This window comes from Heliangelus exortis, chromosome 19 (genome assembly GCF_036169615.1).
Source record: "Heliangelus exortis chromosome 19, bHelExo1.hap1, whole genome shotgun sequence".
NCBI classification, from domain to species: domain Eukaryota; kingdom Metazoa; phylum Chordata; class Aves; order Apodiformes; family Trochilidae; genus Heliangelus; species Heliangelus exortis.
Window position 1 is genome coordinate 3,329,405 of NC_092440.1, and position 26,139 is coordinate 3,355,543.

General features: G+C 38.1%; 1 protein-coding gene across 1 annotated transcript; it reads left to right on the forward strand.

Annotated features, from left to right (window-relative positions):
* On the forward strand, nucleotides 1–25,923 carry CCDC60 (coiled-coil domain containing 60). The gene is made up of 18 exons (XM_071763363.1): nucleotides 1–764; nucleotides 4,682–4,762; nucleotides 5,397–5,488; nucleotides 5,740–5,919; nucleotides 6,387–6,509; nucleotides 6,963–7,067; nucleotides 8,712–8,802; nucleotides 10,550–10,772; nucleotides 11,862–11,949; nucleotides 12,572–12,670; nucleotides 12,862–12,984; nucleotides 14,259–14,390; nucleotides 15,303–15,492; nucleotides 16,856–18,169; nucleotides 18,793–18,963; nucleotides 24,640–24,738; nucleotides 24,916–25,054; nucleotides 25,430–25,923. Exons 1-14 carry the CDS (start codon nucleotides 363–365, stop codon nucleotides 16,964–16,966), a joined length of 2,040 nt encoding a protein of 679 aa, XP_071619464.1. The 5' UTR covers nucleotides 1–362; the 3' UTR covers nucleotides 16,967–18,169; nucleotides 18,793–18,963; nucleotides 24,640–24,738; nucleotides 24,916–25,054; nucleotides 25,430–25,923.
* The last annotated feature ends 216 nt before the right edge of the window (nucleotides 25,924–26,139 follow it).

Here is a 26,139-nt window from a genome sequence, read left to right on the forward strand (position 1 = left end):
CGGTCGGGGGGACGCTTGGTGTAGAGAGTTGCAAGAAGAGGAGATTTTGCTGTTGTTGAAACCAGATGTAAAGGAAGTTTTGTTCGCAACGAAGTGTTATGGCTATGGGTGTTTCTCAGGAGACTTGTTAGGTTTTTGTATGTCCGGGCCGCTCTGGATTTATTTCTGTTGCTTGAGGACCTTCTCAGTGGAATGAGACCTCATTAAGTGTTACCAACAGACGTGTTTGCTGGGTTACCCGTTAGAAAAGTTTTAAAAAAAAAACTACTTCAGGGTTTAGCATCAGGTGTTTGTGTTCGTGACTGAGAAGATAAGAGTTTTAATTAAGGAGTAAAAGGCACTAAGGTCCCTATTCTGGAACAATGCCATTACCAGGTGCATCTCAGAACTGCAAATCCGAGGCACCTGTGCTTTCAAATGCAAGAAAGAGCCCCAAACTCAAGACACCGGTGGTACTAGAGCCACCTAAGAACAGAATCAAGGTGCTGGCAGCCACAAAAGTGTTGAATCCTCGAGATTTTGTGTGCATTCAGACTTTGCCTGGTGTTGCAAAGGAAGGGAAGGTCTTGGCCAGGAGCAGGACAGTTTACAGAACCAGCGAACCTTCACGAGAACAAGTTTTCTGGGAAAATTACCATAGGAGGCAAAAGCAGTTCACCCAGGGACACTTCACCCCCACTGGGAAGCCTTATCGGGAGCTTGGAGACATTGCTTTCATCGAGCCGAAGAAACTGACCCTGTACTCCTTGGGGCAACTTGCACAGGTAGGTCTGACTTTACTGGTTCTGCTTTAAATGGAAAACCAAAGAGGGTTTTCTTTAAGTGAATTGTAAGGCCCTGTTTCCAGGGAGGGGATTGATTGTTTATGCCTAAGGAAATGTTTGAAACAATACTCTGTGCCTTTCTGTGAATGATCAAAATGTGGTCTAATATTTGACTAGGATACTGAATGTTTGTAAATAATGTGGTAGTATGTTGCTGTGTACACTGGGACTTTGTACTTGAGACTTTTAAGCTTGAAAGTCTTGAAAATGGAAGGACACTAATCATACTGCAGGTGTGAGGGTAAGGGGTGGGATATCAAGCAGGAATGATAAGTGGTGGTATCTCGGGGTGCATAGAAAGCTCAAGAGTGAAGCATAAAAATGGTATTACAAGTAAAGTGCTAAGACAACTTAGGTAGCGGTGGCTTTGGAGTCTGTGAATTAATGGTTTTGCATTTAATCTGCATTTGCATTTGGGGCTCAAGAAGATGTAAGGGGGTTAGCAAGGAGCATCTGTGATTGTGTGGTGGTGGTCTCCTGGCCTCCTTAGTGCTGCATACCCACCAACCTAGTGGGTCTTGTACTGTCTCAAACTGCTTTTAAGCTAACCTTGAATTGTTAAACCCCAGGGACAAATGGTCCCCGTAAGAAGAGGCTTTATGACTTTGAGCCTTCACTTCACTGTTCTTTCTAATGGAGTGTACAAGGGGTAGTGTCTGACAGCTGCAGCAGAAGGAGTGTGGTTATTAAGGTGGAACAAAAAGGTTCTGTTCACCCACTACCCAATTTTCTGTTCTGGTTTTGTGTATTGTATTCAGAGCTTAAAGTTTTAGATCAAGTGTTTTAAGCTCTAAAAAGGCAATGGGTGATGTTCTCTATTTTTGACATACTACTTAAAGCAGCATCTTGCTGGCTGTCTTCATTCAGAGACTTATTTCTGTAAATTGGTCAATATTTCCTAAGTTTCTGTAAATGAATAAACACAACAAGTGTTGCAAATGTTAGGACAAGAACACTGGACTTCTAAGCCATCTTTCCTTTGGAATATTAGGAGTTCACTTTAAAGATTTTTTCAGTTGTAGGTGTACTCCCTAATTCTAATAATCCAGAAAATGTTGGTTGATTTGTGGTGATTGTTTCTTTTGGTATTGAAAAATGTCAGGATTTGATCTTTAAGGATGCTCTGAAATGCAGTTATAACTCAGCTATTGAACTTCAATTAAAACTTTACAATTTATACAGAAAATGGGTCACTATATATGTGGTTGTGGCTTATGTTTTAGATTAATGCAGCTCTCAGTGGGGATGCAATCACACCTGCTGTTCCTTTTAGTGGAGTAAAAGCAGTACCTAGTCTTGAAAATCTGACTCACCATTCTTTTTTCCTTTTCCTAAGATGTAATTATTACAAAGTTGAGAAACTTAAAAGACAAAACAAAAAACAGCAACCAAAAAAAACCTGGCAGTGTATCTGATCTGTCCTCTGCTTCCCTCCAATGGAAAGCACAAAGGTTTAATGCTGTTCACACATTAACTCTATTTAAGCTGCCAGTGTCCGGTGCAGAAATCTATTAATGTTTTTATCAGATTCTAGAACAGGAATGTGTTTCTGTAGAGTAATTCCAAACATCCTTTGTATTACCTGTATTTTTACTTTCCGTGAGTTGTTTACACTATTCCCACTCATACCTAGCAGTCCCTGTAATCTTAATTATTGAGAGAAGTGTAGATTCTGGCTATGTCTAGTTACAGATTTCTGAGAGCGTAACATTCCTGGTACTGAAAACCATGATCTTTAATACATTAGCACTCATCTCTGCATTTGGAGTTAGCATTTTCTTCAGCCACAAGTACGGCTGATGATTTTGACTGATGAATGGCAGTAAAATTTGTAAACCAGGTGATAGTAAAAACCTTGTGAATAAAACAGGACTTGAGTATGCTAATATCTTCTGGCAAGTGCTACTTTCTAGACTGGTATTATTTTAAAGAATAGATTAAGATTTTAAAGCATTTGAATAAGTGTGCTGGGATGTTTATGCAAAATTATATGGGCATAGGATATTAGATGTAATAATTGTGTTTTTAGGATGTTTTTATGTACTTGATATCAACAGAGGTGTTTAGAAAAGCTGTTCATGGATTCTTTTTGTATCTTTTTATTAAGAAAATTGGTTATCTGAACATAGAGCAACTGTTCTAACTGTTGCATTGGAAACTGATGTTGTGTAGCAGCCACACCTGGCACCTTAATACATTTCAGGTTCCTGGCTTTTCAAAGCTTGTTGGAGGGAGATAGGGTGGGTGAGGAGAAGACTCTGTGGGGTTGCCTGGTTCCGTGTTGTGCTACTGAGCCCATCCCCATACCGTGACAAAGAGCCCTTCCAATATCCGTTACAAGTAATTGGTAGTTACTTTGCTCACTTTGAGGTTTTTGTCCCTCTCTCTCAAAGGTCAGATGTGCATTGCAGAGAGCACGGAGTCATTCAAAGTCAAAGACTATCCAGACAGTATTTCTGATTTCTTAAGTGTTTAGAGCAATGTGTTAAAGGTCTCTTCCTTAATCCTTAATGTAATGGTACATGGTGGTGATAGTCACCTTTTATTGTGTTTATATAGTTTCTTTAGTTTAATTGCTATGTCAAATGAATTTGCAAAACCTCTAAGGTGGCCTGTTGACTTTTTACATGGAAGAAAGGTGGCTTTTCTTACCAAGTCCTAAAAACAATCCAAGTCTGCAAAATCTTGTGTACTATTAGTATCAAAGCCTGTTCTATGCTTGCCATAAAATTCCAGTCTGGAATTCTGTGCTTTAGGTAAATAGATCACTAGATGAGGTTGACAACAGTTTCAGTATACTGTTGTCTGTATGTTGTACTGTTGTACATTATATGTTGTCTGTATATTGTGGACAATGTATATTGTCTGTATATTATACTGTTGTCTGTATACTGCCATAGCAGTATAGTTTTCTCTTGGTTTTTTTTATATCTGCACTGCAAATTAAAAAGATTTCTAATGTTTTATAATTATGTACTGTTACCATTTTAAGCTCAGATTGTACCTTTTCAATACATGACACAGTAATGAAAGATAATGTTGTGGAAAAGGAAGCTGTTCCATTCTGTTTTCTATGGTAAGGCTGATTGGAATACATTATCAGTGTCTGTGTGTAGGGATGGTGTACACAGTACTTAGGTCTCTGAGCAACTGTGCTAAGGTGTGGGAAATTCACAGCTTTTTCCTTTCCTCATGAACTGGCAGAGCTGGCTGACCAGAGGTAGGATGCAGGGAAATGTTGCATCTTCAGTGCTCTGTGGCATTAGATGCTTGAATATAGCTAAATGGCTTCAGACACTGTACCACTGGTCAGTGTACTGGTGCCTTCAAGCCAGTCCTGGTGAACTGGACTCTAACTATTTGCAACAGTAGAACCTTCAGACTTGTCTTTGTTTCATTAGTTCATCCGTATAATCTGTCTGAAGATTATATTCTTTCCATTCCAGCTACTTTTCTCTTAGTAACATTTCTGGGCTTTCACAGTGTGTTACATCAGGGAAGAGCTATTTCAGTAATTCCTTATTCCTGGTTTTTGAAATTGGACTTTCTTTTTATGTTAGACACAGCAGTCTACCTGACAGTTTTCCAAATGAAGTTGAATTTTCTAAGCATTAAAGGATAACTTACAAAGCACGTATGCATTTTGTGCAGCACCTTGTCAGCAAATCCATTTGTGCACTGAAGTTATTTATTCACGTTTTAAATTTTCACGCCATAGTGTAGACTTTATTTTGCCTTTAGTTTGCATCTCTGTAGATAAAATTATTTGCATCACTTAATTTTGAAAATCAGAGCCTGCTACAATAGGTTACTAGAAGTATTTCAAATATGGGTACATGTTTTTGTTCATTTTCTAGGAACGAGTGAAAAGCAGTGTGCAGGAAAAATCATCTGAAGAAGGTGCTGAGGTTGCTGCTATCAAATGTTCTGATCCAGAGGTAAGACTACTGGTGAAGCTTTGATTGAATATGTAATTAAAGATAGCTATAGACAAGCATAATGCTTTAATGTTTCGTACAGATATCTCTGAATTGTACACTCATAGAGAATAAGCAATAAAGAAAATAATAAAACCATCTTGTTCTATGCTCTAAAACCAGCTATGTCTTTGGACCTTTTCTTATTTTGTTTTTCAGAACTGTCAATCTGCTTGTATTAAGTCTCACTGAAAAATTTTCAGTGTTGGAACTTGTAGAAGCTTTCTCACCCATGCATACTTTAGTTTCTTAATGCATAAGCACCCTCAGCAGTGGTTCTTAAAGTTCAATTTTTTTCTGCCTGTCTCATAGTTTAGTGAAGATTGTGGGTGCTTAACTGCCTGAAAGATCTCTGTCAAACTTGGGGTCAACCAATGAGTTTAAAGCTGTTGGGACATACATACGGGCATGCACAGCAGTATCATGTTAGGCTTATTTACATGCTTGTGAAATGGTGCAGTGCTGCCCTGCATGATGACCATATCAGAAAATATTTGGTGATTGTAACTGAACCCTGAGACAGCACATCCCTTCTTTATGCAAAGCTCTTATTAATTCATACTCTAATATTTCTTTTCAATTTGATAAGTTCCAGTCTGATTCACTGGAACCAGTGAAGAGTCTCTCCCCATTCACAGAAGCAGGAAAGGAGCTGAGGACTCTTAGTAAAGCCCTTGCTCGCTCAAGGTAAGAGAATCCTGAGCACACAGAAATGTGCCACTCAGGGCCAAAGAAATCTTGGGTTCTGTAGTATCAGCAGTTCATACTGGGAAATTGTCCTTTGTTATCCTATTGCAGAAGGAAATACCAATGTTGAACTATTGAATACAGAAAAATGTGAAATCTCTGTCAAAAAATAAATTGGTGGGCAACAAAAAAATAATCATTTTGATAACATATCTTTAGTAAAGTGACCAACTTGTACTCATTTTTGGCAGGCATCACGTCAATTCTGTGAAGCAAGGGGGAGAATACTTTCATATACTTCACCAGGAATCATTGGATAGGGAGAACACACCTGAAGCAGACCAGCAGGTTCAGGGCATGAGATGGAGACCTGTATTCCAGCTGCCCATATGCTCCTCTGATATGGAGGAGTCAGAGGAAGAACTAAACATGTAAGTGAGCTAAGAGGTCTTTTGGTGGTCTGAGGGTGGCGATTTCAAGTTTTTGTCATTACTTGGTATTGAGGGGGAATATTACTACTTTTGTGAAGAGAAAATGCTTAAAATCTGGGTAGGTGAGCAGCTGTAAATTTAGAAAGCAAGGGGGGAAAAAAATCCCACATTGGAGTCACAGCATTAACAACAAAAAATAATTGCATTCAGCAGAATAAATGGCTTGGTTGGTAAAGACTAACATTGGATTTTTAATATATGTATGTGTATATATATATATATGTGCATTTATGTATCTATATATATATATAAATGCAGTAACAGTTTCAAAATATACCTAAGTATTCTTTTAAATTTTAGGAAGACAAGAGGGAATGTGGTGATATGAACACAATGAACAGTTTCATTGGCTTTGCTTTCATTTCACACAACCATTTTTTAACTGCAGTCTTTGTACTTTCCCACAGTTGCTCTCTAACAGAAGGTAACCACCTGAGGAAGTCGGGGAAGAAGAAAAAAAATATGACTTTACAAAATTTCGCTCCAGTTCATACCAGTGTCTTGATTTCAAACCCTGCTGGAGCAAAAAGGTACATTTGAAGGCAGATTTATGTTCTGCTCTCCTTGGTAGGACATAAGTGAAATTCACAGCATCACAGACCCTTAACACCTATCCAGAGTTGCTGCTCTGCTGGTAGACACAGTCTGAGTTTCTGGAGCTTATGGTGAAATAGTCTGTCTTTACTAATAGCAACTGTTAAATTACAAATTTATGATTGGCAAAATTAAAATTTATTTGCCTAATAGAAAAAGTGGGCTTGCAACAGAGAGAGGGTGAAGACAATATTTGTACAGTGTATACTTCTATGGATTTTATGTTGGTCACTAAGACACAGTATCTGTTCTGTTCCACATTCATTAATCCAGTTGTTAATCTAAAGTGTCTTTATATATTTACATTTGCATGTGGAAAGCCGAGGTGATGCCATTTTGTCTTTTTCCCTGACCCTAGGGTGTAACACTTTTACTTCCCCCCTTTGCAGTGAACTTCTTTTCCGACAGCTGTGTGCCATACACTGGATTTTGGAAGCTTCGACTCAAGAATCCAACAGTCCAATACATTCCATATTAGCCTCCTGGAATCCAAAGTATGTATGCAGTGCAAGATACTAGATGGCATGAGGAGTTAGGGTTCTTTTCTCTTTTATATGTTGTTGTTTCTCTTTTTTCAAGTAATAACTTACTTGAGCAAAATGTTAATTCTGTGCCATGCAGCACAAACGTTTTCCATTGACTTTGTCCCCATGAAGCCATCAGGAAGTTGTACAGTTGAATCAGTAGCACAGCATGGTTCTTTGGTATTGCAAGTTGCAGAACTAGGAGAAAATACTGAGCTACCCCAGCCAAATTCAGTTGGTTTTTTTTCTTTCCTTTTTATCTTTTGGTAATAATGATGCAAATTAAGTACATGTAGTTATAGATGTGTGTATATTCCCACAACCTTCTCTTGGAGGGTTACCCCAGTGAACTCTACAGGAATTTCATATATATTGTAGTTGGAGAACAAAGTCACCTATTACATAGTAATAGCAGCTGACTTTATTCTATCAATTATTGATGACAGTGACGGGTACTTGTAAAAGGGGCATTTCATTGTTACATTGTATTGTATTGAACTTTTGCATTGTTAGAAATAAATATTAAGTTTCCAACATTTGTAGTCAATATAACAATTTTGACATAACAGATTTTAATTATTCAGGAGTGTTTGGTAAAACAGTAAACACTTTATGCTCTGATTTGCAGGTCAGAGCTCTACAATACTTTTTTTTGTTTTCTTTATATGTTCTGAGTCAATACAAACTGTGTCTATGTGTATAACAGTGATGGAAGAGCAACATCAAATAGAATTTGCTTGATAACTTGAGGGGAGAATCTGTCCAGTATGTCTTGTGGATGAATTTTTCACCATTTAAATACAAGGACCAACCAATAGATGGGGATAAAAGAAACAGTTTGTCAGGAAGTCTTGCAGATACAGTAGAGAATAAATGCATAAGGCTCTGGATGAATTTCCAGGTTCTGACATTGTGCAATCTTTTGTTGTATATTTCCTGCTGCTCTCTGTTGCTGTCTCTAACCACCACTCCTCTCCTTCAACGTAATTTTAACTTGTCTGCACACACATACTTCATTACACAATGACCATGAAAAATTAGGCATGCATTTAGATCACAAAGTCTCCACCTTTGCAAGAGCAGATGTGTTTTAATGTGGTAAAGGAAGCAAGCTAATAGCACTGATCTGCACTGTAAAACCTTTGATGTGTGGACTGAATGGTAAAGGAGATCACCTGAGCACTGACCTTTTATGCCACAGCTGAGAATACTGTAGCTTCCACATTTACTTTTGTCAGTACTGTTTTCAGCTCTAACATCTGAATTTTTGTATTAGTATATGTCCTCATTTAGCCAATAGCATAAAAAAAGGAAGCTTGTATGAACCTACTGTCACTTCTGTCCATGAAATCTTGCTATATGGGACCAAATTATTCAGTACTTTCACAGTGGAAGTTGAGACCATAATCTGTCCCAATACATTCATGATAGTTTGTAGAATGACTGTCCTTTGCTTAGGTTCTCCTTCACTTGTGACTGTAACTTACTTATGGCTTATACATCTTGCATTTTCTTTCCATTTCTTATAAGCAAAGATAAACATAATAGCAGTCAGCCACCATTTGTTCTCAATTTCTTGCATTTCTTACTAATAATTAAATTGTTTTCACTTAGGGACCCTGGTGGTTGTAAGAAAACACTAAAAGAAATTGAAGAAGAAAATTTAGCAGCATACATGTGGGAGCTTTTTATTACAAACACAAAGGTAATGTCCTTATAAGTTTCTTCCTTTCTGTTGCTTAATTGAACTCTGATACCCCATTTTATACTCTGGATCTTGTGACTGCAGAGTATTTGTGTCTCTAGGTTTTAAAGAATAATAATTTGATACCATGTAGTAGGAAGGGAACAATTGAGGGCAAACTGTGGCTTGGACCTAGTAATAAGTACTGATGTGGGAAGAATTAAATATTCAGCTGAAACATAATTAGCCTCTTTTTTTGTATTTATGACCCAGAGTCAAGCCATAGTACTTCACACAAACTGGTCTTCTGCAGTCAAATGGAGATTTTAGATCAGTATTTTGGAGAACTTGCTCTAGTCATTGTCAGGTTGCCTTTTTACACAGAATTTAAAACCAAATTGAGAAACAAATGCCAAATGTTGAGGCCTTTAAAGAAGCAGGATTCACTTGCCTCATTCACAGCAAAGCCAAGAAAAGGAGAAACAAGCAATTCAAAGTAAAAAAGAAAATTAGTACCCGAGAGGAAATTAAACACAAGTTATCTGAAACACTCAGCCACTGTTACTATCTTTCTGAAACAACAGAAACACTGCATTTGAAACTGCAAAACTGGATGAAAGTGAAAGGGAGATGAGGGGGAATTAGGATTATAAATACGAGAACTCAATAAAGAACCCGTGGGTTTCTCACTCTGTAGCACATCTTACATTCTGATCTTCAGTAGTTTGCTTAAGCTTTTTAGTTCCTGGTGCTTTGCCCCCTACAAAACAAAGGTAAACAAATGTTGTGAAGTGCTTTTAGAATTCCAGGTGACCCACTTGTAGAAATATGAGCTCTTGGTACATGCAGACTGTTTGCTCCTACTTATCAACACCTGCAAATCATACTCTTATGACAATCATTAGAATAAAAAAAAGATTGTGATTTCTGTTAGCGAATAAGCAGCGAAAGTTGGGAAATTTTTAAAAGCCCCGGAATCTGTCTTTTTGCAAATATTCTTTCTGCTGTTAGCAAACAGAGCGGAAGTCAGGAAATCACATAAATAACAGCGTTGTTTCTAAATGGGAGGCTTTCTGATTTTTTCATGCAGTCTTATCAGTTCTCAAAAGTCAGGTCCAAATAAACACAAGCAGACAAAACCAAAGTGCACGTCAGTCTTGATGTGTCTCTTAGCATTTACATTGCTGAGACTTTCCCCTCCCCAAATTAATGACAATTCCCTTTCTGCCATTTACACTAAGCAGTACTTAAACACTGCTTTTCATATTTTATATGAAACTTTTAGTGGAAATACTTGGTCTCTTGGGGGGAACGTGGTTTAAAATAGCTATTGTTGTGGTTATCAAGCCTGTAGAATTCAGTCTGCTTTCAGACTTTGCATTCCTGCCACAGGAAAGTCATTTACCAGGTTATTGGATTCTGGGAGGAGACCTGAAACTTTATCAGACTTCTGTGGCCCATTCTTTCCTATACATGAGAAGGCTCCTCTGTTACCAGCCCTCTCTGCAGCTGCAGTATTACTCATGTACAAATGAGAATAATCTGTTGGCATTAATGCTATATCCAGGAGTACTAGATAAAGATAACAAAATGGAGGAGGTCCTCCTACCCAGGAAATCACTAGCTTATTTAAAATCACTGGAGAAAAATCTGAGGCTACAGCAGGACCAGTAGAATCCAATATTGGGATTACTTACAGAAATACGATTCTTTGTTGTCAAAATTACTTAGAAACCTCCTTTTTATTCCTTTTTTATTTTATGTACAGAAATTTGTCCGGAAAGCACGATGTGGTCCACTTAGCAAGAAGATAAACAAGGTTCTTGCTAACTCTCAATTTAGCAGTCAGTCATCTCCTGGTCATCAAACCCCTTATGGCAGTGAATCTTCCACTGTATTTTGTTCTGAAGAAAACATCAAGATTAATGTGGCTTTATCCAATCTTTTGAATAAGTCAACAGAAGCTAAAGTAAACCAACCACCTTTTCCCTGTAAGTTACTTTTCTTGACTGCCAATATTAAATGGATTTGCCTTCAGTGTTGAACCTAAGTCAAAAGAGATTGTTAGATGTATTGGTGTCTTTCTCTTCAGGCATATGGAATGCTCTACATGTCTCTGTACCCTCCTTATTAGCAAAATGATTGAAAGACAATACAGTCCCATCTGGATATTAACAAAGAATTTTAATTAATGTTCAGTTTCAGCAGTTTTGTTGTCAGGCTGTCATCCACATCTGTAAGGTCCAACAGGTGGTGAAAACAATGCAGTTGTTCTCTCCCATAACCAGCTGACCATAGTAACAGCCTTATCTGGGGAGTTCTGTTTCACTTGGGGGTTTCTTACTCTGTATTCCTTCTACTCATGCATCAGTGAGTACCTGTCCTTGATAGACCTGACAGAATAGTTTATCTGTTAGCTCTGCACTATGTTTCAGAACAAAGCTGGGTAATTTTAAGTCTCTTTCCTTCCTTCTATATAAAGCTGGAACAGAAAAACACATTGACATTTAGTACTGCTAATTACCTTTTAATTTATATTATCTTTATTAGGCTGACATGCTCTGCTAGACTCTAAATTACTGCTCGGGAAGGAGCTCTTATTGTCATTTGAGATGGTCTGTGAATGTTCAGTAGCTATCAAAAGGCAAGAACATACAGAATGGCTTCTAGGGGAGAACTAATTAATTAGAGTAGAAACAGCCAACTATAAGGTTATGACAGATCTCTGTAGCATTGCAAAGTGCATGGGAAAAGTGGTTACTCACAAAAGAGAGTGGTTATTCACAGGCTCCTGTGACACTAGATCTATTTGTCTCAACAAATTTTGTGGAAAAAACCAAAGCTTATGTTTTCCAAAGTGATTAATGGATTGGATGCATTTGTATTTGGGCGCCTATATTAAAACCTCTTTATAAAGCTGCCTTTTTTTTGAAGAAACTTTACTTCTTCGAAATAGTAAACAGCAAGTTCCTTTAGGACATCTCATTCAGGCCAGCATCTACTATGGCATCCTCTCCACGTGAAAGAGAGAAATGCACTGTTGAAGAGGCATGCTTTTACAGCTTATTTTTTTTTAACAGCCCCGCACAAAGTCACCCAGGTAACACATGAAAAGGTGTCAAAGGATTTCTCTAAACAAGAAGATGTGGCTAAGCCTGAACTGCTGCGGTACGTTACCCCTTGGGTCTATGAATGTGTAGGAGAAGCAACTCATTAGGACAGAGCTTATGCTTTTTAAATTTTTTTTTTTTTTTTTTTTTTTTTTTTTTTTTTTTTTTGTGTCTCCTGAACAACTTAACTCAGCATTCAGTGAAATCAAAAGACACGTAGATTTCTTGGCAAGGGTGACTGAATAACCCACTTTACTGCTGTGCAAGCAGTATGTTTTGCTTTCTTTTTTTTTTAAATACCCCTCAATCTTGCTTTTTATTTAAACAAGAGCTATTAAGCTTCAGCAGCTTCATACAAAAAACTATCTTATTCCTGTAGAATTTTTTCTGTCTGTAACTGCATTTTTCAGTAGTGTCTCTCTGACACTGCCAGCTAAACTTATGTTAGATGTGTTCCCTTGTTAATTCATTCTGTGGTGGTTTCCACAGCTACAAGGTCAACATGACAGAACATTCTTACAATTAGACTTTGAGGCATTTCTTCCATTTAGTTGAGAAATTTTGTAAGTGGATAGCTCCAAAAAGTCTGTAATACTAAGAATGTTTTATCAGCACCTGTAGAACCTTTTCAAGTTCTGGGGGAGGTATACTGTTATTTTAAACCTTGCTATGTCTTACAGTATGTTGCCAGTGGCTCAGAAGAATTACAGAGCAAACATACCATCTGCTAAGGATCAAGAGAGTACAATATCAGGGAAGCAGATGCCTGGAAGACAGAGGTAAGGGTACATATGAGAAGCTGATAAACGAAAAAATTCAAATTATATTACATTTTGGATTTTCACTGAGAATAAGGAGATCTCAGAATTTCCATGGGCTCACATCACTGCATGTTCTGAGCAGCACAAGTAGTTACCATCAAATGGTTACCAGAAGATTTTAATTACAGTTTTCTGTGTTCTATTTGCAGCTTTCGTATCAGCTCTTTCCTTAAAGGGAAATCTAACTTCTCTGCTGATATGAGGCAGAAATTCACAACAGTACGTGAAGAAGCAGCTTTTTGTCTGCATGATATTCTAGAGAACCTTGAGAGGTAGGAAGAGACTGTATACTCTTAAAACAGTGCACACACCTTGCTTCTAACCAGCTTTAGAACTTTTCTTCAGGCCTTATAAAGATGTATTTATATGGATTGACATCAAAGTAAGAATATGGGGATGATGATAGAACACTTTGAGTACCGGTGTACAAAAAGATACATTGCAGATTAAATATTTACAGCAGTGTCTGGATTGCTGGAAAACTCAGGAATAGTTTTGTTGAAAAGTTGGATATATTTACTTTGGACTTCATAGACCTTCCCATCAAAATGAGAGATTGCTGTTTTGTTCAACATTGCTTGGTCTCTTCTTATGATAACAGTTGCAATGTCCTCTCTCAAGACCTTTTCCTAGGTCAGTGGCACTTATAGCTTGTTCACCAGCCCAAACCTGTCATCCTCTTCCTTTCACTCAGAAACATTAGTTTGTGATGTCTGTGCAAATTCTTTCATCTCAGTATGCACCAGACCTGAGTTCCTTTTCTATATTGCTGTTTGGAAGGGTATTATGGACAGTTTTCTTTACCACTCCCACTTCCTCCACTTTTCCCATTCTTCTGTTCCATTTTGTACTTAGATTTTTTTGTCCCCAGGGATTTGCTTTATGAGGAGCTGGGGCCTTGTTTTATTCCCTGTGTAACTGCTGTGACTGCATAAGGAGCTCATCATTCCAGCATCTTGCAGTATGGAAGGACAAATCAGATGAAAACTTACTTCTTGCAGCTATTTTATTATTCTCTGCACAGCCATACAAGCATATGCTGTTTGATCAGCATTTTGGACATGAAACCTGTTTGGCAGAATAATAAGTAATTTATTGGAACAAAAAGCAGATGCTTATTTTTGTTTTAGCACAGTAGTGCTTCTTTTAGGAATGCACACATGAGCTCTAGGGCAAAATTCTTGCTCAGGTCACTCTATTTAATAATACTTCACTCTAAATCACTGTACAGTATTCTGTTTGGTTTTAAGCAGCACATACCTGATAGAAAGAGGGGGTTGAATTTCCATTTAAATGCTTCAGTTCTGAGGTTTTGTTTCTTACCTACAGTACAGAGCTGATGTAAGACTTAAACTTTTTAATATGTTTGTAGAAATATGGATGTCTGTAGAACACTGTAAAAGCAAAAATTTTTATTAGTGTCCACAGACTGAACAATGTGTTCCTCACGTTCATTTTCTACCTGCCTTAGTACCTTTCCAAGTAACTATGTACAAGTATGGTAATGTTTAAAACAGAACTCTGAATTCTAAGGTTTCTTTTGTAGGACGCAGGAAGAGCGATGTCGGGCGAAATTTGAAGCTTTGAAACAATTGACATCTTTTAGAAAAGACATGGAAAGAGTAAGACAGGTGGGCAGTAAAGCCAAAAGAGAAGATGAGGAAGATGAAGTAAACTGGTAAGAAGGCACCAAAACATTCAGTTCAAATGACGTGGTCAGGGTCTCTCTCTTTTTGTTCTAAAGTGTCTTTGCTTTGAAGAGAAAGAGAAAAGAAAGTATCACTAGAAACTGCTGAAGGAGTTGCTGGAAATGCAGGCTCTTCAAACTGGTAGCAATGAAAATACAGATATGATCTGGTGCTCAGTAAGACCCTAACTTGGAGGGAGGCAGCACTTCCTGCTGATGTGCTGCCAAATCCTCAGCCCTTTGCAATGAAAACTACAGAACACCTTAGTCATGCAGTTTGGGAACATGGGAACATCAGTCTTGAAGGCTGTCAAAGCAGCACTGGAGAGTCTACACAGAACTTTTAAAAGAAAGGCAGTCTTTTCACAAGAGTTGTAATGTCTAATTCTCCTTCTGAATCTCTACTCAGAGTCAAATGGTAGAGACTGTGTATTACAGTGTACTTAGATCAATGAGATTTATGTCTGCACATAGAGGAAAATGATAGCACAGGGAAAAGAAATAGTAAAAGAGACTCAAAGTGGGTCAGATTGCACCAGAAAATCCATAGAGGCTAAATAAATAGAGGAGGACAAATCTGTAGTAAAGTAGAAACATTTGTTGGGATTTGCTTTCATACACAAGTTACTAATCCTACCTTTAAATAGATGAAGAGGCATCTATTTCAATGCCCTGCAAAGGGAGCTGCTGCACAAGTCCTATGAAGTAAAGCTCTTTTGTATCATTCGCTCAGAATTACATGAATTACATGAATGATCACATTCCCTGATGAGCAATTTTTTCTGTGGAAGCTGCAGAGGTGGTAAAGTGGCAGAAATGCAAGGCAAACTCAGAGTTATTAATCAGATATGCATTTTTTCTCATGGTTTGTCATTTTTACCACTGTGCTTCTTTCTGCCACAGGTTTCCTCTATTGCTTGCCAGGCTCCCAGAGTCTGTGAAGAGTAACCATTATGTGCAGAAAATATTAAAGAAGCTGGAAAAATATTATAATACTCCTGATTTGAAAATTGATCCAGACACCTTTCTTAAGGCTCTGGATGATCTACAGGTGTGGGAGCTCTGTTCTCCAGAAATTGCTGCAGCAGTGGAGGTGAGTCCAGTGTTTGCTTCTGTGTGTGATGAGGGTGGAGAGAGCAGGAGCCTGTGGGTGATTCATACACAGCAGTTACATGATGAAATATTTTAGGATCTTTCTAAATTCAGATGCTACTATTCTCCTTTGAACTCCTGAGAAGAAAGATGATGTGACAAATATTGGATTACCAATAATATAATTATTATTATGTTACTGATTTATTTACCACTACAGTGAGTGGCATGTCATAAACTGTTAGAGCACTTGAAGAGAAACTTAACTTTTTGTGCCATGCAAAGGCCTGTCATTCCTGGTAGTTACACCCATGAGCTATTAAAGTCATGTATTACATCACTAATCCAGAAACTCTGCAGGTGTCTATGCTGTGCTTCAGCAACATTAAGAAAAATAAATCTTCTTAAATCTTAGCTTGAGCTTAACTCTTGTAGTTCTAGAAACAATTGGCAGAAGCAAGACACAAAGAAGGGAAGAGAATATATTTAAAACGCATACTGTTATGTTGTCAAACCGGGTAACTACCTTTAAGAAAATGACAATGTCGCCACCTTGTGGGGTTTTGTTCTCAGCACAGTGACTTATTTCTCCTAACCTTGTAAGACCAAAAGAAATCTCTGAGAGACAGCAGGCTACTCTTCATCTTGCATGTATTGTTATGCCTTACAACAGGCAAAGATTTAGCACCCAACATGTCGAGATCAGGGTACCTGTATTTTCTTGATGCTTCATAATATCCATTTTGTCTTGTTCCCTAATTTGCACAGTCACTAACTGGAGAGACAGCTGTGTCTTAATGTTCAGTGTATAAATCTCTGTTGCTTGCTCTTCTTTTTAGATCTGTTTCTTCACTATTTCTATTGTGTTCCCTTTGCATTTTGGTCCATCATATTAGTGCAATAGTAATAGAGGAAAACATGAGCATAGCTAAATCTATATACTTATGCATCTTTCAAAAACACACAGAGGAAGGGGGACCTTGGTGCTCCTTCTGACTGGAATAGATACATGATACATTTCAACATCAAGAAAAGCATTGCTGAATATGACATGTCCTATTCTGATAGAGACTCTAGATGAAGTTCTTAATTCAAGTTGTTTTAATGGTAGGTAGGATACAGCTTCAAGTTTAAAACACAGACTTGACTTGGAAGGATTCAGGATATAAATTGCAATGAAGATGTGGAGTTTTCCATTTAGTTTATTTTAGAGCACATCCAGCTGTTCTGAAAGTTGCATTAAAAATGTTTTGGGGATATAACTTCTTGCAGAAGCTATTACATTTGTTCTATTGTCCCAATGATCATATTTTCCCTTGTTCTCTCTTGCACGTAAAAGCTCAGGAAATGACCTTCTGTTTCAGTTTGTACGTGAAAATATTGTGCAGATGCCAGAAGAAGATTTCAGTGAGTGGTTTCAGACACGACTAGCCCCCTCAGAGCACAATCCTCCAGCTTTTAATCAAACAGCCTGATGAGATGGTTTTCCAGCTGCAAGTATCTTAAATCAGAAAACTACTGCATGTTGAGATCTGCCTCAAGACTGGGGAAAGAGAGTTAACTTCAGGAGGTCCTACAGTCCACTCTTACACAACTGAAACTTGTCCATCTACAGTGCTCTGCTGCCAGTAACTTGCCATAGAAAAATAAAAGATCAATATTGTTGCTTGCTTCTTTATGATGTCTTGGACTCACTGTCAAATTTCAGTCTCATCTAACCATGTAGGATGAAAACTGAGTTTCTGACTATAGGTCAGGTCATCTCATCTCTTCAGACATTCAGACATTCCTTTAACAATACCTGCAGTATAACAACATCTGTTCAGTATGGAGATGCTGATTTCCATATCTAAATGGCATTGTCTATGTTTTTTATTTTAGCTCTCCTTTATAAAATATCCCAAGCACAGGGTGGTTGTAAGCTTTAAGACAATTCCTTTGATGCATTCATTCTTTTCTGTAATTCAGATATTTAATTTTTGCATTGAGTATATTCTGTAGTTATTCTGTGATCAGGCATTAATTTTTACCTTGTTAAAATTAATATTGAAAAACCAAGCATCCTTAGATGCATTTCCCAGGTTTTCATGAGATAGATATCACCAGCAGATACATTTTCCCTCAATTACCTTAGCATATATTTGCCATTAATCTGCTTGGTAGCACAGTAGAAAGACACCTCTGGACTTGCAGACAGTGATAAGTACGTGACCTTTATGAACCTGTCAGGGCTTAACCATGTATTTCTGTCCTAGTTTGAGCCAGGACAGAAGCAATTTTCTTTCTAGTAATTTTACTTATCAGTTAAGTCTCTTCTAAGCAACTACACTTTCTGAAATTGTCACAGCATGTTATAACAAGTTGATAATGATCTCCCAAAATTGTGGCTGTGTTTTGGTCTCTGTCCATGGCCACATGTTGCTGTCCATTCAGTTTCTTTGGAACTCCCAAAAGAGAAAAATCTGATTCACTCTCAACTGAGCTATCTAGGTCTCTTCCCTTTGGAGCTGGTGAGTCACAATTGCTAGATAATGGAATCAATGACCCAGTGACCTTCTAAGCTCATGATCTGAATGAGTTGCCACCTGCCTATCAAAGCTTCCAGAGGACCCTTTGGGGAGAAATGCTGTTTATCCTTCAGCTGCAATAAGGGGATACAATGCCAACTTAGGGCCCAGGTGAGTACAGTGACTCATCAGTTAAAATAACAAGTAATGCCTCCTTCACCATTCATCCTTCCCTTCCACTTCACAATTGGTCTGAAATTGTAATCTCTGCTGTATTTTCATAGGAAAGATTTCACTATGGTAGCCAGCCATTCTCTTGTACCAACAATACTGCATTTTTTTTTATTGGAGAAGTGATTATAAAATAAATATTTGTCTGTCTTGGAGATAAGCTGTTTCATTGTAAATGTCACAGTTGTAGGAGTATTCAGTAACCCGGGTACATCTTTCTAGTTGGAATTTCACCATTATGTATCACCACTCTATTCTGCTATCTTAAATTAATACAGCTGAGCCAGCGTGTTAAAGAGATGCAACTATATTTGGCCTCACACGTGAACAACAGTGATTCTTTTTGCTACACTTGAATAAATGTCATCACTGTAACACTGCAGAAGGTAAAAGCTTAGGCTAACAAACCCCGGGGTATTTGGGACCAGCTTCAGCTCCTGTTAAGGTCTTTGGAAAGGTTCTTCCTTACCCCATTGAGTATTGATTACTGTAAAATCAGAATCCGTTGTTAGGACAACTGCAAAGATGTGTCTTGTAACCAACAGCTTTATCTTTTGTTCAAGGCACTAGCTGAGGAGCCTTTTCAACAGTGAGAATGGAGGAATGCTCCCTGCTGCTATGCCAGAAGGGAAGGGAAATCCCAGTGTCCATCCCATTGATGATGACTCAGCCACCATGAGTTCCATGTTTTGAGGATACCACCACAGCTGACTGTGACTCTCTTGCTCTTTGCAGTAAGTGGCCATTTTAATACTAAAGTGCAATCTTAAGGAATAATATCCTAGAATATTCTGCAGTTGAAAAGGGAAATAAAGGGATATTTCCCTGGAAGGGAAAGAATTTGCTCTTGCACAAGGCAGAGTAGACTCAAAACTCCCTCCCATCCGAATGCACCTTTCAAAGCAGCTGGTATGCTATAGCTACACAGATCTCCTGCAGGCTTGAAATTGATTACTGCATCAGCCCCACACAGTTAGATTATTGTCAATGGTGTCAGTCCTGATTAACAACATCAGTTTTCAAGATTCTGATTTTCCATTGTTTAACTAGACTTTTGCAGTGCACTTCACAGGGGGAGGATTAGACTCTGAAGGAAGGAAAGACTGAGAAAGAAAGCCTTTTTTCTTTGTTGACATGTCTTCTCTTTTCCTGGCAAATGGTGGTTTATTTTCTAAGTGATTTATAACTTTTAACTAGAATGGCTATGTTTTAGTACATTACATTGAAAATTACACACAAGCATATGTGATTAATTTAGTCATTATGCTATAAATTATAGAGAATTTTTGAAAGAACCCATCATAGTTGTAAACTGGGGCATCTAATTTATTTCCAGTGCCAGATCATCAGTCATCAAAACAGTGTCTTGAACAGATAGCTTGTAAGAGTATTTAGCAGAAAAATTCAACAAATATTTGTCTTCAAGATGCTATTTACTACCTATAGTTCTTCAAAACATATTTACAACATAGGGCAGGTTGCAGCTAAGGGAAATTCATATGATCTATAATGAAAACTTCACACAAAGTGTAGAGGAAGATTACAGTGTCCAAGAAATGTGACATATATAAGCTAAACAGCTAATCTAAAAATTATTTTAAAATCAAGCTTTTGCTCCTTTAAAAAAAAAAAAAAACTTGATTACTTCAGGCTTGCAGTGAGTCCTTCTGCACTTCTGTAATAAGAATCCGGAATGTGAGCAAGAGCTGAATATTGTTCAACTCTTTGAAAATTCCACGAGAATTACCAGATTTTCCTTATGCTTCAATTGCAACAAGAGAACACTGGATTTATTGTGCAAAACAATCACTTAGTATGGTAACTGTGTAGGGATGAGCTATGGGCTATTAGACTCCTCAGTCACAGGCAAGGAGCATTAGCTTCCTCGTTGTTCTCTACAGTAACATCCCCTCTATATCTAAAGGGGATGAAAAACCCTTCACCCACACAGAATTCTACAATCCAGAAGTATCTGCAACCACACAAGATAGGGTAAATACTCTGGTTTCTGGTAATTTCTGGAGAAGCACTTCTCTAGAGGTACATGGCTAAAGCTCAGTTTTCTGACATCACTCCAAGGAGCATTTTCAAAGAGGCATCTTTTCTCTAATAGTATTATATCTGGATTTTTGACAGCCATGGAGAATCGTGTGGCAGTTATTTCTGATGTGCTGTATTTGCATATTTGTCAGTCTTATGTGCTGGTGTCTATCCAAGCAGCAGCTTTATCAGTGTTTCAACTGGAGTGGACATGAAGGATAAAGTAAGATGGTTTATACATTTGAATGGGTTTTTTTGAAAGGGTCATAACAATGTATAAATGAGGAAAAAGAATCCTGTCCTGTTATGTCTACATCCAGGTTATTTTCTGGTGGGTTTCATATCACGTAAACGGTGTCTCAGTTCTTCCCATTAAATGATCTCCTGATGTAATAGTTAAATGAGTTCTGAGCCATGTTCAGCAGTGAACTCTAGGCCACTGCAATTAAATTGTAATAAAGCTGGAGCAGCACTGATCAGTTGGATCCAGATTTGACTGTTCTAATTACTGTATTCGGATATCCTTAATGAAAGAAGAGTACATGCATATATGTGTGAGAGGAGGACAGATGGTTCCTATGGGATGCTACACAATGGAAAAGTGCTAAGTATATTAATTATTTATAGAACAATTAGTATTCAGCTAATCCCACAAGTCCAGCTCTGAGTCCAGATCCAAATTTTCCCTAATGGGTGCATTTAGCCCTTTGGTTCAAGCCCTACCCTGAATCTAAGTAACATAACTGACCTAGTTCAGCCACAGCACAATACAGTTCTCCATGCCTGGATTTTGTACTTGTTTGTATTATGGGAACCTGGAGCTGTTCCAGAGACATCTATGAAGAGATAACAGACTGACTGTGGGGTGAATGAGAACTGATTAAATTCATTGTTCAGCTTCAAATGCCTTAATTGACAGAATGAGAGTAAATAATACTAATCCTGAAATGGTTTCATAAATATTTCAGTTTATTAAAATTATTCAATAAATAGTTCTTTATGGGTGAATTTACAGCACATCCATATCTGAAGTTAATTCTAATAGCAGGAAATCTGAAAAATTAGGTGCCCAGTTTAAAAAGAAAAAAAGATGTAATTGAAGTGTCTGATAGAAAAGTCCCTACTAGTAATTATTGATAGAAGAAAATAGGTAAAATTAGAGCTATCATAGTATAGGCTGTCCACACAGAGTGACAGAGAAAAAAAAAAGTTTTCTTTATGATGTATTTTAAATGCCATATCAACATTGTTTTAAATTAGATTGTATAAATTATATGGTCCACAAGAAACTAGCACTGGAACCTTAGTGTGTGATGACCTTCTTTGTAGATGGAGGCCTAAATTTGAAAAACAGTACGGTTCACTGTAGAAAACCTTCAAAATAGAATCAGTCTGTTTTAGCATATTTTAGATAAAATCAAACTGCTAATATTTCAGTCCTTTGCAAAATGTGGGCAGAACACAAAGTATATCTAGGAGTTAATAGCTGTTAACTGAGCAGCAAGTCCAAATGTGAGGCCAGTCAGGCAATAAGGGCACACTAAGGTCTGAGGGACTTTTTTTCAGTTGTTTCACTAATGCCAATATGTAACAAAGAGCGCAGGGTGAGAATTGAAGTCAAAGCAACTAAGTCAACACCTGCAATTAAGTTAATGCCAGCAGAGTGTGCTCCCCTGGGTACATCTCTGAATATTATCTCTGATCAAAACACACGTCCCAGTCCTTGATCAGTCAAACTTATCAGTACAGTGGTGATTTCTGGTCTTTGCCTAGCTGTCAAATAGCAGGTGCCCACCAACATACAAGTGTACTGGCTGCATCTCATCATCCAGTATCCCAGACAGCTCCATTGCAACCAAGGGACAAGCCCACTTGAGGGATAGCCAGCTGGCCCAAGAAGAAAGGTAGTGAGGACACACAGGACATGTATGCTGCTCTGTGTCATTAGAGGAGAGGCTTGAATGGCCTTTTCACAAGGGCTCCTAGCCTCTATAACTGCTTCTGTTCTGCATAGACTACATTTTCTCACTTTTCAGGTGTGCTACAGAACACTTGGTAATGGACTAAAAATGTGTTTTAGGTAAAATTTCTGAATCTGGGTTTCATCTCATCTGATTTTAAATCCAAACGCAGTGTGCAGGCTCACTTCAAGTGTATTCCTTTCCATGTGGATTCTAAAGAAAATTTGACTAAGATGAGCTGTGATGCTCTGTTTTTAGATGGTAAAGTGAGGCAAGATAAATCCTGCCATTTCAGTCCTACAGAGGAACTGTTACAGCAGACTGTGCTGTCAGTCACAAGAAGAAAAACTTCCAAGAACATGAATGTGTTTTCAGGGAAATGGAATGCTGGGATAAAACAGGATCCTCACAGCACAGGTCACCCACAGCACTGAGCAGATGCCCATTGCTGTCTGAGCTGCTGTAACAGATCCTTTAGTGTTGTTATGTGATGAAATCAGGTCAGAAGCCTAAAGATAGAGTGGAAAAGAACAGATAATGAAAAACTGGCATCTTCACATGTGTTTAAGCACTAGCAGGTTTGCACGGTGTTTATTGTCTTGAAATTAGAATAGTACTTCAGAAGGTTATCAGTGAATGAAAAAAGTCTAGGACTGAATGAAACTTTCTTTCTTATCTGAACATTTGCCTGTTCGCGTATTTATTTACCATGAATAATTTACCAAAGTTAACAGCTCATCACAGACCTTTGATGTTTGCAAAGCCACATCCTGTAATTACAGTCCATAATGAAAAATAAGATTGTACAGCTGCAAGGGTAACATTGCAAAGTTGTGTTTAAACTAAGAAAGGTGTTTCTCTCACAATATTTTCTACAGCATCTGCACACACTAATTCCAGGGATAGAATAATACATCAGCCTTACAGAGACTGCTGACTTGGTAATATCCACAAAAATACAACAGCAAAAAGAGGAAGTGCTATAATTTAAGATCTAGTAAGACAACTACAAAGATTTCTTTACGTTTGCACATCTTAAAACTAATAGTTCTGTATTCCTTTGTACTGCATAGTCATCTGTTGTTCATTCATTAACATAATTACCATTTTAAATCAAATTTTATTGGTTAATAATAGTGACAAGTTGTAACATTGTTGAGAAAACCTAGCCTAACTGATCAGTCTCTCAGGCCTGTACAAGGTCCTGCCAGCTCCTTCTTGCATGACTCTATACTTGAGAAGAGTTCATAGTGTTAATGTTTGCAGAGACTCTGCTCTCAGTGCTGTGCAGATAATGCTCCTTTTATCATATTGTTTGGACATGCAAGTTAATCCCTGAGAATTAAATTACCTTTTTTGATTTTTATGTGGACATTGACTTGTGTGTGCAGACACTGAAACTTCTTTCTAGATCCCCTGTGAGCTGTGAATGTGCCTTTGAGGGGAGTCCTACCAGCCAGCAATACAGCAAAGTGTGGTGGAGGAAGCATATTCTGCTTTACATCAAATCCTGCTGTCAGCCTGTATCAGTCTTAAAAATGAAGGGGAAAAGACCTTTAAAAACCAAAATCTAGTAACTGTCATGTCTCTAGCCCATCTGCTTCACCTATCATGATAAGCAATTCATTCAGCATCTTGCCTTACTCATATCACTGGGAAAATCTCTGCTCTGTGCAGAATGATCAGTTTGTTTTTCAAGACTCAGTGTTGAAGTGCAAGGTGTCAGCAAGAATACTTGGCTTATTCTCTTGGAGGGCTATTTTTGATTGTTTTTCATGAAACTACCTCTTTTAAACTCTCAGCTAATGTTCTTAATTTTCACAGCTTTCTGCTGAGCCATCTCAGCACAGTGGTTTTTCCCTCTGAGGTAAGAACCTTTCCCAGGTTCTCAGGAATATACCCACTGTCCATCACTGCAGTCTGTGAAACTGAACTGCTGGCTGAATATCTCCTTTTTCTTACTCTGTAAATGGCTACAAGTCAGTGCCATTTAAAATTTAATCAGTGCTGTCCCTAACAGGATATACTTCTTGGATTTTAACTCATCTTCTACATAAAACAAACCACTAAATTTGGCTACAATAACTGCCTCATGACAAAACCTTCAAGAGGTTTCAAGAACCTCTTAATAAGCTCTCATTATCACAAATTGCTGCTGAATATCTATATCTTTTGTAGCTCCACACATCTCGCCACTTCCTGTCTCCTGCTTTCTTTCCATCCATTAGCATCCCTTAGCAGCCTCATTTGAACAATTAAACTTGACTGTTTCTAGAAACACAAGAAATCCCAGTTTCTACTATTAGTTTTGTGTTTTTGAGAGACTTGGGCAAGAGTTCACATGATCTATCATAACAGAGCCCAGATTCTTCCTTTAGTTCATGATCGTCAGAGAAAGATTTCTTGCAGGTTGTGGGCCTGATGTGACTGGTTGCTCCACCAGTCTCTGAATCACCCTCTTGGAGGTCCCCCATAAAGGCATTTAAACTAAATGTCTGACTTTAGACAGTAAGTAAGAACTTAATTTTACCTTCTACCACAGTCTCCCCTTTCCCTGGATAATATCTGCACATAACTTTGCCTTCTGTAGAGCTGATTTGCCAGCAGATTTTTTGTGTGTGTGCTGGTTTATGTTCAACGTTAGTGCCTCAGACTGCCACATGTATGCTGGATGTTTTCTTTCAGGTGCCTGATACTAGGTTCTTATTTACCTGTAAGTGTTTCAACTGCAAGCAGACAAAATTAAGTTTATTAAGCTATTACAAAACCTTCTCCTGGATTAAGAGCTTGAGTGGCCCTGGAAGATACTGATCTTCTGTAGAGGGTAAGTCCATGGCCTTCATCCCTACTGAAATAAACTCTAAAAGCAATGGCGTAGTGTGATGCAAACTATTTTCTGAGCTTGGATGGTGACTGAGTTTGTAGTCCCCTGAGAACAAACATCAGAGATGTTACAGCTGCAAAGAGCTTGTGCCAGATGCTAATGGATACATTGGCAAGCAGATGTAACTTAGTATTTCTTACTCTTTCCTAAAGATGCAGAATCTTTTGATATTTTGATAGATCAGCAGGTTCTTCTTTCACCTAGTGTAAAGCATGCAGCTGAGAGGTTAGTAATGTCTATGAAAGTAAAAATACTGTTCCTATATTTATTATGTCTTTGTATGTGTTGACTGCATTTTATCTTTTTATCTTGTAGGATGAGGAGGAATAAAGGAAAGATAAAAGCTCAGAGGATAATTCAAGACAGAGGGAATCACTGGGAATCACTTGCTCCAACTGCCTGCTCAAAGCAAGATCATCACTGAGGTCAGAACAGGTTTCTCAGGATTTTATCCAGCCTGGCCTTGAGAACCTCCAAGGATGAAGACAACACAGCCCATCTGGACAACCTGCTCCCAGTCTTGCCTGTCCTCATGGTGGGAAAGTTCCTCCTGGGATAACATCCAGCCAGAAACAGGCTCCATTCATGTCAATTGCAAAGCTCCCAGTGACAAAAGTAGCTTATTCATAGAACTCCAAGCACACCTTACTCTGTGACTTAGGTTTATTAAATGCTCCAGGAGGAGCCATTGCAGCCTTCATCTGAACAGAAGTCCTCTCTATTTTTCTGAAGCTCCATGCAGGTATAAAGTTCTTTTTTTCTTTCCATGTGGTAGGTTTTGGAAATGAAAATTACTAATTTTCTTGGTACCTTTCCTGCATTACACCAAAGTGGATTTCACCTCACAGGTGTTATGTTCATTAAGGGCTGAATCACTTGCTAAATATTGGCCTGAGACACCAAAATGCTTTAAGTTTGTTATTTTCTGCTAATCTCTAATGTTTTTGCAAAGTTTAGCAAGTGAATGTGCCTTTGAGGGGAGATCAAGATTTGGCATCAAGAGATGCCAAATTTGGCTGCGATCT

Bases quoted from the DNA above. Each gene is read 5' to 3' on its own strand.
- CCDC60 (XM_071763363.1), top strand. From the start codon at position 363: ATGCCATTACCAGGTGCATCTCAGAACTGCAAATCCGAGGCACCTGTG. The intron at 4,763-5,396 runs GTAAGACTACTG...GATAAGTTCCAG, and splicing joins TCAAATGTTCTGATCCAGAG to TCTGATTCACTGGAACCAGT. The intron at 15,493-16,855 runs GTGAGTCCAGTG...CTTCTGTTTCAG, and splicing joins AAATTGCTGCAGCAGTGGAG to TTTGTACGTGAAAATATTGT.